This window comes from Helicoverpa zea, chromosome 4, assembly GCF_022581195.2.
Source record: "Helicoverpa zea isolate HzStark_Cry1AcR chromosome 4, ilHelZeax1.1, whole genome shotgun sequence".
In the NCBI taxonomy this organism is placed as follows: domain Eukaryota; kingdom Metazoa; phylum Arthropoda; class Insecta; order Lepidoptera; family Noctuidae; genus Helicoverpa; species Helicoverpa zea.
Window position 1 is genome coordinate 11,084,254 of NC_061455.1, and position 12,600 is coordinate 11,096,853.

The 12,600-nt window shown below is 34.2% G+C and overlaps 1 protein-coding gene across 1 annotated transcript in view; it reads left to right on the forward strand.

Moving 5' to 3' along the window:
* The first annotated feature begins 286 nt into the window (after positions 1-286).
* The window catches only part of LOC124629880 (ATP-binding cassette sub-family G member 1), a 30,568-nt gene continuing 18,254 nt past the window's right edge, over positions 287-12,600 (forward strand). The window contains exon 1 of the mRNA XM_047163536.1: positions 287-609. Within this exon, the coding sequence (XP_047019492.1) occupies positions 375-609 (235 nt within the window). The 5' untranslated portion in view covers positions 287-374. The remainder of the gene's footprint in view (positions 610-12,600) is intronic.

Sequence of the window (12,600 nt, forward strand, 5' to 3'; positions counted from 1 at the left end):
AACGAGCTCTGCTACTAATAAAGAATTGTATTAAGGAATCTATTGTTGTTTATTTAGGGAGAAATGCGTATCTTTGTCTCCGTGTACATAAAATATACGAATAATGCAATAACATTACAATAAAGGGTATTGTTCATGCTACGCACACATACGTACGCACGCACACCGCCGCTAATAGAGTGTCGTCCAACACTCATTTACAAATTAACGTGCAGTGAAACAAATGCGTGTGCAATTATTTACCGGCGGCGGACAAAGGGTTCCAATAGTCCACTTCGCGTTGGAGCGAAGCGCGGGCGCACTTGAATGCGCGACGCACCGAAGCGCGCACGCGCGGATCTCGACTCGAAGGAACAGTGTAGTTCGCGAAAATAATGATGCTCGCCGGGGCGCAGATTGTTGACGAAAACAGTGTGGCGTTTACGTCGGGGAACATGGGGACTGCTGGGGGAAGTCCCCCAGTGCTTCCAGCCCAGGGATCCTCCAAGGAAGCCCAGCCGGTGGCCCAGGCTGCCCCAGCACAGGGACTGCACATGATCCCGAAACAGGAACCAGTGGACATACATTTCAGCAACATCACATGCACAGTCAAACTAGGAATAACTAAAGGTAAATGGAATGTTTTGTGCACTTTTTTGTGTTTGCTCCTGAAAACTGAAATACGTGTTTTTCTTTTGTAGTTTTTCAGGACGATGTTACTTTTCTGTAGATTCCAATCTAAGAGTAGTAAAAGAAAATTAATCTAGTACAAACTGAAAGTATATCATGGTCGAATTCTTTACCTAATGATCTGTGTACTAATAAAGGTTTTGAACTGTCCTACATAGGGCATTAAACACACTTTTAACATCGATACAAGACAAGTATAAACTTCGTACAATTCGTGATAATGCTATTCAATGCGATACAAATACCTATGTACGGACATATTACGATTATATCGTTAGTAACACGATAATGAATATCGATAATATCTGAACGTCTTTGTGTGGATGCGGTTTTGTAAATATAGTAAACGTGACCGCCTATATATTTTTTAAAACAACACGTTTCTTATAATAAACAAGACGTAAATAACGTAACTGCTTAATAAGTTATTGACAACATTAGCTGCTTAGTTATACATAAGTACTTATCTATATTTATTTATCTCTATGTCAGTGTGTACCTAATGATTGTCGCTTGTGAACTTTGGTAAACATAATGCGCGATTTAATTATTCAATAATGAATTTGGAGTCAAAGAAGGTTACTGCGAACGACTTTTTACTTTTGGATGTTGTACTTGACGTCATATATGAGATAACCAAGTTGTACTATTAAAAGGACATTCATTATCACAGTCTTCGCTTAGGATTTAAACAGCATTTAACAATTACTCTGAGAGAAGATTTTTTTAAGCTAAAAGCCTGAAATTTCCTGATTAAAACACCACAAAAGCGGTTGTCTGTGTTTACAATAAAAGATAGTCAACGAATTATAAAGTGACCCAAATAAAATAACTATGCAGATGCAAGGCTATCAATATCAAATTAATTATGCCAAGTCAGAACTAATTTCCTTTCAACAACGTAGCCGTGTTATCATTGTGAAAGACGTGTAATTAGTACCTAGTGGATTATCTACCGATGTGGCAATCAGTGGACTGTTCATTGCAAGTCGGAAATAAGTCTTGCATGCCCAGGATGCGGTTATAATGAAACTTTATGACAATCCTAGATTTGTTCGCGAATATGTTCGTGTACCCAGGGAAGCACGAATCTACCGCACTGTGGTTGGATAGAAAAAAGTAGCCTCTCCTTTTGCAATGTTCGATTTATTTGCATTTGAAACCATCCCTACCTCATATTAACCCGTTGTATGCAGAAGCGCAGATATACACGAGACACAACTGATTTTCTATTGTTTAATATAGCCACATACAAGAAGTTAAGATGCTCTGGCTCGTAATATAGTAACCTGAATGTATTTATGTAGAAAATGTAAACTTTTAGGTAAACAAAGTAACTTCCGCTTCCATGATGATCACAAAATGTTATTGCCATCATCGTTAGTTTGAAAGCGATAGGTACAGAATTATAGCTGAGGACACCCAGTCATAATTAACAGACTCCACAAAAAGAGGAAGGATTATAGCATAGCAAAAGATCATTTCACAGACTAGCATTAAAATCATCCCGTCTTTCCGCAAGTGGCATCCCTCAGATTTCAGAATGGGTTTTACCACTACAGCGTAAGAGACAGACAAAGTGACTTTTGTAATGTCTATGGATTCCCCAAACTGAATGAGCATTTTATTTTTTGTTTTCACAGAAGATAAACAAAATGTATATTTTCTTTAGTACTTCAAATCACAAAATCGCAATGAAAAACAAACAGGTAGTAAAAACGTTTTAAAGGTTTCAGTGATTGTTTATTTTTCTCATTAACCATGCCCTTCGAATACAGTTTTATGGCTCTTGTGCATGTAAGAAACGTTAAGTTAAAATTATGCTAATTACAAATTAACGGCCCAATTTCCTTGACGCTTAATTAGTGGCGTGAACTGCGAAATGTTTACTGTTATCGATACTCTTCATTGATTTGCGAAGAACTCGAAATCGATAAAGAACTTTAATATATTTTATATCTTTCAATGTATACTCTGTATTATTTTTTAATATAATGTCTCAGAAGCTAATACAGCTTATTCAAATTATTCGCTAAATCAATTCAAAGGTCAAAAGTTATTTCACCTCAATTCACCAGCGCTTATTGGTTCATAAAGTGCTTCTTGCAACGATTGAACGATCGATAACAATATCAATTGAGGCGTACCTAATAATTGCAATCGCCTTGACTCGATTGCTCCATCATAACAGCGACTTATATATAAGTCAAGTTCACTTTTTGCACCAAAACTGCATCATGGGCTATTAATAACTTTATACATTGTTCCTGGTGTATTTTTAGCCTGTATTATTACAAATTTTCAAGTAATTTTATAAGAACTTTTTCAATGATAAGAACCAAATATGGTGTGATCAAGTTCTTGTGTACAATGTAGATTTTTATGGGTCACGGGTTGTCAACGAAAAAAACCAATGATTAAACTTCATCTTGACTTTCATTTTAACGGTTTGTCGTGTGGAATTTTACTAAAAACCGGTAAAACAACGCGGAGCCACATTTTTGTAATTTGCTCTAGTATTTATTGTCCGGGGTTGATCACATTTTTTGTAATGATAGGTAGAATTTATCACTTACTTAGGACCTACTCTTTTTTACGATACAACTCTAATGCTAGAATTCAAGAGAGCAGTTGGCAAACCAGGTAGTGAAATACTAAACTAAAATAGTTTTGCATTTAAGTACCTATTTAAATGACGATTAATAATGTTAATCACTTCAATACTCTTTTCATCTTATACTCCAAAGAGACGATCGGCGTTAACTACTTAATTTAGTTAATCACTTAACATTGCGTAAATGCGTCATTATTTACCACTTATATAATATCTTCTGAAGTCCTTTTGCTTATTTTTTGTAGTCTCACAAGAATCCATCACCGTATGACTGTGTAGATTAAAATAAATCTATTTATAGCTTATAGTAATTTGCGTCAGGGCCTGACTTTTGACCTAAAGCGGAAGAAATCGTAGGATAAACTAGTAAATGTAGTTGTATAATCATGGTTTTCAGATAAATATCGAATTAGCTTTAACTAGCTTTTGGACTTCCAAATATGGCATCATCGTTATTTTGACTTAACATCGATGATCCTAGCAAAAGATATTTGATCTATTTTAACTGTAAAATTTCACTAATAGTAAAATTACTAAATTAGAAACGAATTACAGAACCTCCACACAGTTTCAAATATCACAATCAAAAATAGGCAAGCTGACAAGGCAATGAAAATAGGCAAGTATATTGTAGACTTTACTACTAGAAACAGCAACGCTGCAACGTCTGCATAGTAGGGAAAGCGTTGACATTTCAGCGCTTATAATGCCAAGAGAGTAAAGCCTATTTGCGACTCTTCGTCTATTTCGATAGCTTTACGAATGTAAATACAATATAATATTATGACCGATTTGTTAACAAGCAGCACAAAAAAATAAAATAAATGAAAACTCATATGCAAGCGATTGCGTACTTTCGAATATTTAATCTATTCTTATCCATGGATTAAACAAATTATCAAATTTATCGAGACACGGTTACAACGGGCTTAACAAAAGATATTGAAATCATAAATAACTTAATGTTGTAACCTTTGCTTGATTTCAGTGGTATGTTATCAAAATTGCAAGGTTTTTTCTTATCTTCCAGGTGAAGGAAAATGTGTATTACACCATAATAGTCTAGTTTCCTAAAAAATAATAATTAGTCCGTCTTGTAGATTGTCCAAAATTAAGCGATACGTATTTTTTCTTTTTTAAATTGGATCAGAACTTGTTAAGATATAGCGTGTTAAAGTTGAGTGTGACGTCACAAGTTGCTACAATTTTCAGGACACTGTGACGTAAAAGGCCCCCACTCCTAATTTTTGAAGTGTATTATCTTTGTCATTTTATGTTTAATTAAAAAAAGAAAAAATACGTATCCAATATTTTTTGATTATCTAAAAAGCGGACTAAATATTATTTCATTATTTCGACCCTGGACACTACCCTATTATATGTAGATATATACACCTACGTGATTATCTGATTTACACCTCCGATTTTTTGGTGTAACAAAGTCTTATCTGCAATATATCAAACATTGAGAATCAGAATAAGTATTGCAAGTTCCAATGGGTTTTATACAAGAACAACCTATTAAACCACCTAATAGGAAATATAATTATCAATTACAATACTTTATGTGTCTATTAATTATAAATTGAGTACATTTTCTTGTGTCTATTCCATTACAAATGAAGCAGAAAATATAGATCAAGGACATTGCAAACGTGCGTCCGAAGTTCAATCATTGCTAATTGATAGCAAAATGACTTATATCTTCACGCCCTCTACTATTCCCGGATATGCGATAAGCGGTACATTATCTAGATACACTCAAGTTTTGATAAGAACACTCACCGTCAGCCAACAATTGCTTATACAGATGTTCGATCGGTGCAGGTCGTTCAACCCAATTGACTTGTCCAGTTTTTATGTAGTCCCCTCCAAAATAGTAGGAAGTGGACAATTTTGAGTTTGACTCATGGGGATATGACTTTCGATCGGGTTGCGATGGTAGGGTAAAAAGGAATTGAACACATACATATTCTATGTTATTGAGAGCGTATGCAGTGAGATAAATGATGGCAATTTAACTTAGAATTTTCCTACCAAATGTTGAGAATGTGCAACTAGTGTGACGTTTCATAAAAGTCTGCGAGGCCCTGTTAGAAATAAAAATATTTAACTTGGACTTTATGTGTGCAAACTACATTAAGAATATAACAGGCTTCATTCTTGCTTTAATCTTAACGTTACAAAAATCCAAGTCCTATTTGAAGCACATGGTTTTCAATGCAAATACCTATAAAAGGCAAAGATATTGAATTCTTATGTAAAGCAAGAATTTATATCCCTCTAGCAAATAACTAATTATGTAGTTTTGCGGTTGTTATTATTGAACTAAGAACCGTTTGTGATAAGGAAGGCGTCGGTTCCACTTTATCGCAGCAATAGAAATTGTTTTCATAACCCGCCCGTGTCTAGGAAATAATTAACGAGACAAAACTCATTAGTTAATTGACCATGGGAAGAAACTATAAATGTAAATATAGGAACAAACATATAGGTTAACTTTTGCCCAGTGTATCCCATGGTCAAATTTGTCCGTATTGACCTATACTATCACCTCCTGAAAGGATGCGGTCTACTTACCAGTAACCCTGTATATTTTAAAGAAATAATAAATATTTTGAAAGAAAAACTTGAGTTGGAAGTATAAAGAAGTCGCTGTAATTGCCTACTTAAATCACAAAAATGCATTTTTTATAATTGCTTATGAGTATAATTATTTAAATTATTTGTCAGGTAAAGTAAGTTTTATAAACCAAAGACAATGCTTTAAAAATATAATTACATTCTCTGTTAGTAATAAAATTAACGGTTTCATCGTGTAATTAATATATGGGCATATTTCACGGAATCATTTAATTTGGATGAAGAAGTAACTTTATCAATAGGTGATTTAAAAAAAACGTAAAATATTTTCTACGTGGAATGATATTCTTAAAGTAAGTACATAGCATATCTGTTTATTATTATTTGTATCTGACACAGTTTTATGTAAAAAAAACTGAATGTTTACTTAGAGTAATAATATTTTTGTTATTATCCTACTAATATTATAAACGCGAAAGTTTGTATGTATGGATGTATGGATGTTTGTTACTCTTTCACGCAAAAACTACTGAATGGATTTTAATGAAACTTTACAATAATATAGCTTATACATCAGAATAACACATAGGCTACAATTTGTAAACATATTGTTCGAAATACTAAACCTGCGCAGACGAAGTCGCGGGCACCAGCTAGTATACCTATATCTTCTTATCTGTAAGACTAAAACGTAAATACTAGTTTGTACCAAAAAGTTTTATTGACAATCTGTTTACTCCCAGAATCCGAATACAAGATAAAATATAAAAATGCGTGCTATGAAAAGGTTTCCATTAGTTGCTTGAAGACCTAACTTAAACCCCGCCTTAGTGATATTTTCGTACTTGGGTATTTTGTTCGATAGATATCAATTACATTAGCTATCCATTGTTAAAACGAATTAATTAATCTACGATTCTTTATTTAATTTGGTTCAACTTAGTCACGTGGGCTTTCCGATACCTCTGTGACAGTACAGTCTTTCTGACTTGCCTTCTTTCTGAATTGATGATTTACCATTGACGGACCGATCGCGGCAAGCAGCGATTAACTTTATAATGGTTACACCTTTGACTTAGCCACGAGCTCCCTTTACAAACTCTAAAGTACACAAAACTGAGTAACAATAGTATTCAGTCAGGAGTATGGTATTCTGTACTGAACGAATGATTCACGGTTAGTGTTGCTAAACTTTACACATGAACGTTAACTGACAGATAAGCGTGTCTTTGTTTCCACGGCATCTAACATAACATGGACTTTGCACGGTGCAAACTACATTAGTCACGCAATTAAATACACATTAAGTATATACCATCTGTAAGGCTGGGATGCTTTGTATCACAGCTGTTTTCGTTTAAAAATTTTATTCTTCTTCTTATGTTGCACTCTTCTACCGAAGGTCGGCTAACATGGGCTGCGGGATTATACGAAAGAGTTGCTGCGACCCTGGTACATAAAAGGCTTAAGAAGGAACATGATGGGTTTTAGTCAGTAAGAGTCTGAATCTCCCCCCTCACGCTGCTATCCTACAGCGGATGATTTCCCATCAAAAGGTATTATTAAGACAATTTTGACTTTGGACACAGCAGCACTCAAGTTGAACAATGTTCTAATATTTTCGTCTCCCAGGTGTTTTTTACCAAATCGATTTCTCCCATGAAATCTACAACAATATAGAGGAGATAATTAATTCGATATAGCTGTTGAACGGAAAATCGTAAGTCTACATTTGTGATATGAATGACTGAACTCGTTCAATGAAGTCTTTGAATAATTCCTAGTATAATGTACTAATTCCTATATAGTAAAATACTCTTTATACCTCTAAATTCCTGAAACGTCAATCTTTAATTTACAAGGCTGTTCGTGATTCACCAGTGTGTGAGAAAAGGTTTTCTTCCCGGGCGGAAGGTCTTTTGTCTAAAAAGAAAAAATACGGTTTAAATAAAAGAATATCGCACATGTTTAATTTCCGTTCCCTTTCCTAAGATACATATTTTGTTCCTGACACTGATAATATTGTTTTAAAATATAATCAGTTTATTTATAAATCTGCTTCTCAGACAAACACATCAATCCATTGATAAACGCAATTATACCTTAAGGTTAAACGGATTCGTGTCACGTTTAGATAAATTTCCACTGCATTATCTCGAAACTAGATTTTCCAGTCAATAAGAGACATTATCAATGTAGATATATATTGTGATTTATAAAGGAAACAAACGTTACCAATCTTTGTTATTTAATTAGTATTCATATCACGGACTCGGTAACAAGCTGTTATGTATTTGACCTCAAGTTTTTGTCCAGATGGCAGTTTCAAAGGAATTTGTAGCTTATGTTTCTTCCTTATTACATGAGACGAACTGTTTTACATAATATATCAGTCTTTGTTGCTATGAAAAGTCATTGGACCAAATACAGTTTAGCGAGAAGCGCATTCTATATAGTCATTTATGATTTGTCTATGCTAATGAGATTCCAAATATTAATTATGGCTACTACTAAGTGTTTTATGATGTGTTAAATTTCGCAAGCTTCTAAGTATGCAACTGGTTAGTGCTTTTATAACATTTTTATTACCAATCTCGACATCTCAATATTTGAATGAATGAAGTGACGTGACAGAGATCCTATTGAATCACAAATTGATGTGTACCAGTAACACATGAGCGCTTATACTTTTAATTTATCTATGCGTCTTTCATAGAACTTCCCGCGTTCTAGTACTAGTTCTTCACACAAGGTGATTAGTGATATCTGATATCACCCTAGTTATAAAGATTGACATGCACTCTACATGCTAAGGATGAGTCTGATATGTGATATAATTGTCTGTGGAGGTTAAGAGTCGAAGCACGAAGGAGAAAGTCGAAGTGTTAAGTAATTATGATGGAGAGAATCACACGTGATGAGTTTTTGCATCACCAACTCATGACGTCAATAAAGGTTGCGTCTGGTTATATTTTAATGTTTATGGTTCATGTGTAGACGTAGATAGAAAACTTGTTCTTTTTTTTGTTTTTGATTGACGTTCATTCATAAATGTTTTTTACGATACAAGTCTAGCATTTATAGCTAGCCTAGCCATAAAGTTAAAACTATTGAAGTGTTCATAGTAATGACAAAAATCTATGTAGGTAGGCAGATGCAAAAATTTTATATGGGTGGCCTGTATACAGAAAAACCTCAGTTCTTTGTCAACTTTCACACTTTGCCACAATAGCTTCGCAATGTTTACAAGTATACACCAAGTCAATACATGGTGCATTGCTCCATCATCACACATACGGTCACATGCCTATGTACCTTTCACACACATTTATGTGTACCCAGCAATCAGTAGGTTTACATTGGTTATATTGGTTTTTATCGACGTAATAATGTTCTTAACCATTTGGGTGCTCTGGGAAAACCTTAGTCTCTAATTTATTTATTTGTATCTATCATCTCAGGCTCATAGAAAATACAATACATAAATATTATAACATTAAATCATACACTAATACATATTTTATATAAATAACTTAAAACTAATAAATTATAACTCAAAATAAACGATTTGATATTGTTTTAATTCCAAGATATTGTGATTGTGGTAGAGGAAGCCCTATTTATGTAAATAAACTGTATTTATTTATTTGCAAGAATGCTGCTTCACACGCGAACTAAATTACGTGCGGACAAAAAGCTCGAACAAAAAGTACGAATCCTTTTCCGCAATGCAATTTAACTACGGTCGTCTAGACAAGCTTATTATAAATAATTATATAAACAATATTTATATTATATTATTTATAGAAGTCATCATCGATAAATCATGAGTAGGAAATTGGATAAATATTGGAGAGGTTATCTTAATGCACAGAAGTTGTAAGAAAAATCATGATATATTTATGCTAATGATATTATTTACATATTGTCAATAAATAGTCAGCTAAATCCCAACCGCATAAACCTCACTTCAAGGTAAACTGGAATATTTACAAGATGTTTCTCGCTATGCACGTGATTGCAATTTTACTCGGCAAATACTTACCTACCTGCGTATTTTTTATAGGTCTTTCCACGTCACGCAAAAATCTACAGTTAAATTATTTGGGAAAATCAACCACATTGGGTTGGATTTTAAATCATCCGCATCCGGTTAGACTGGAAGCCGACCCTAACATAGTTGGGAAAAAGGGTCGGAGGATTAGCTGAAATTAATATTTTATGGTTCATTTCTTAAAACATTTTGTTTCGAATAATATCCTCTTTATTGTATTTTTGGTGAGTTTCCTGATCCTAGGTATAGGTAATTAATTTGCGCATGTCAGCATTCTCCGCCATTGCCCATTGGATTGCGAACCAGTTCCGCAGCTAGCTACGTATGTGGTTATTCCTCGAACATGATCAATAAAAAAACACGACCGAAGTCCAGCAGCCTTGATCTGTGACCAAAATAAATATCAATATTCTATAATACCTATCTTATATATCTAAAAATATTTATATTTTGTAATCATTATTGTATTTAGTCCATTATTTCAAGCACCGAAGACCCACAATATAAATATACTACTTAACTAATAAATAATATTGGAGTATTCTACGACGACATTTATTTAATTGTTTATTGTTGAATAAAATTTATCTAAAGAAGACTCTTCCGTGAAGTGTATTGTCGTAAAAAGTACGATAAAGAAGCCTTTATTGTAAAGTTATGTTCAATTACGGTTTAAGGTTCCGTATACATATGTATAAGGAATTCGTGGCTAAGTTACCGCCACACGGGTGGATTGGATCGCTCAGAAGTCCTACGCCTGGCGCAGTCGTTCCGTGCATGTGTTGTACTTAGGTAGTTTCTGGCCACCGGGAAAAACCAGAAAGTCTGACAACCGGTCTTAAAAAAGTGATATAGGTAGTGTTGCCCCGGTAATTTTGCTGAGTATGTCAGATCGTCCGTGGTCATATTTATGTTCATATTATCATATTATGTGGTCTTGTGACAATTAGAGCCATGCAACAAATAGTAGCATCATCTATACTCTGGAATTTGGACCACTTTAACGTGTCATAACCCGGTCCAACAGTACTGCTTGCCTGCATACTTACCATACAAGGTTGTTCTTAAGTTCAGGTTATGTAAAGATCAAGTGAAGTAACTACCGATATTGCTGTACATACTTACTTACTAGTAAGTTGTTTGACTCAAACGAGTATATTGCTGCGGGTTAGCCGCGTCGTCGGCCTTCGGTAAGAGATTATGTGAATGTTTAGCACTAAGTTATATTTATTTATTTACCAGAGTATATGTTTATTGCATCATACTTAATACGTACACTTAAGTGCAGTGCTATTATGCAGTTAAATGTGACCTAAAACAGCTGAAGTAAGCTTCAAAATTCAGAATTTTGACATGACATGAAATGAGTGCCTAACTTTTGCGGAATTGCGGATAAAATGTCGTTTTGATAAATACCGTTTTTAAACAACATTTTGGAGAAATCTTTTGGATAACTTGATTAATGGGAAAGATAATAAAAATTTACAGCTCAATTAAGATAATGTAATTGCCTTCATAAATTATAAATTAATTATAATTACGTAGCAATTAAATCATTTTGAGAAATGTGCCCGGGTACAGAGTTGGCCTTAGAAAATAAGGAAGTTTTACCACTTAAACAATTCTAGCTTTCTAGGCTAGTTCTACCGCAAACTTTCATTTACCAGACAGGTTTGCACGTAGAGTAAAATATTAGGGCTTTGATGATTCCTAGTTCTGAATTCTGATAGTTATCTAACCGGAGCAAAAACTTATGTTTGACCCAACACTATTTACTGATTTTCATCACAATGAGCTTAAATATTATAATTATTTTGTAATATATTACAAAAAAAAAACTAAAAGGAAAATCGAAACCAGTTGAGAGCAACTTGTATAAGTTGCACTTTTACAAAAAAAAAACATCAATTATCTCTTGTCTTCTTTTGCAAAACTGTGATGATTCTCAATTAATTTATCTATAACATTATTAACAGATGCTACAGGATGTTACAATTGTGATAATCCAGAGTGGCTACAAATACAATCGCGGTACACATTGACGGTCAGATTGCCACACATCCGCGGTTTCATCCGCTCTGAACTTTACACTTGCGGTCAACTTGGACTTTGAACACAAACATACAGAATCAAAGTACTATTCAAACCGCAGTAATTAACACTTTTATAATGTTGACTAGATGTTTCATGCAGTTTCGCCCGCGTACATGGGGAACTTCTTCCCGTACCCGGATAAAATGCAGCCTATCATCTTATGTAATCAGGAGATAGTGTAACTTTTAAAAGTTCAAATAGCTGTAGTTTTGTTTGTTGTGTGTAGTTATGTTACAGCCTTTTTATCGTCCCACTGCTGGGCATTGAGCATTAACTACCACGCTTGCTCAATGCGGGTTGGTGATTTCAGACTTTAAGTATAGTCCAAGCTTCCTCAAGATGTTTTCCTTCACCTTCTTTTATCAGCCATTGATGTCCAAGATATACTTAGAAAGTACATACAAACTTAGAAAAGTTGCATTGGTACTTGCCTGATCTGGAATCGAACCCACACTCTCATACTCGAGATGTTGGTTCTTTACCCACGCGGCCACCACGACCGAGTTTTGTTTGAGTTGTGACAAAAAACAAACAATCAAATATTTCCTGTTTATAAAATGAGTAGGATATAATGAAATCATAGGAC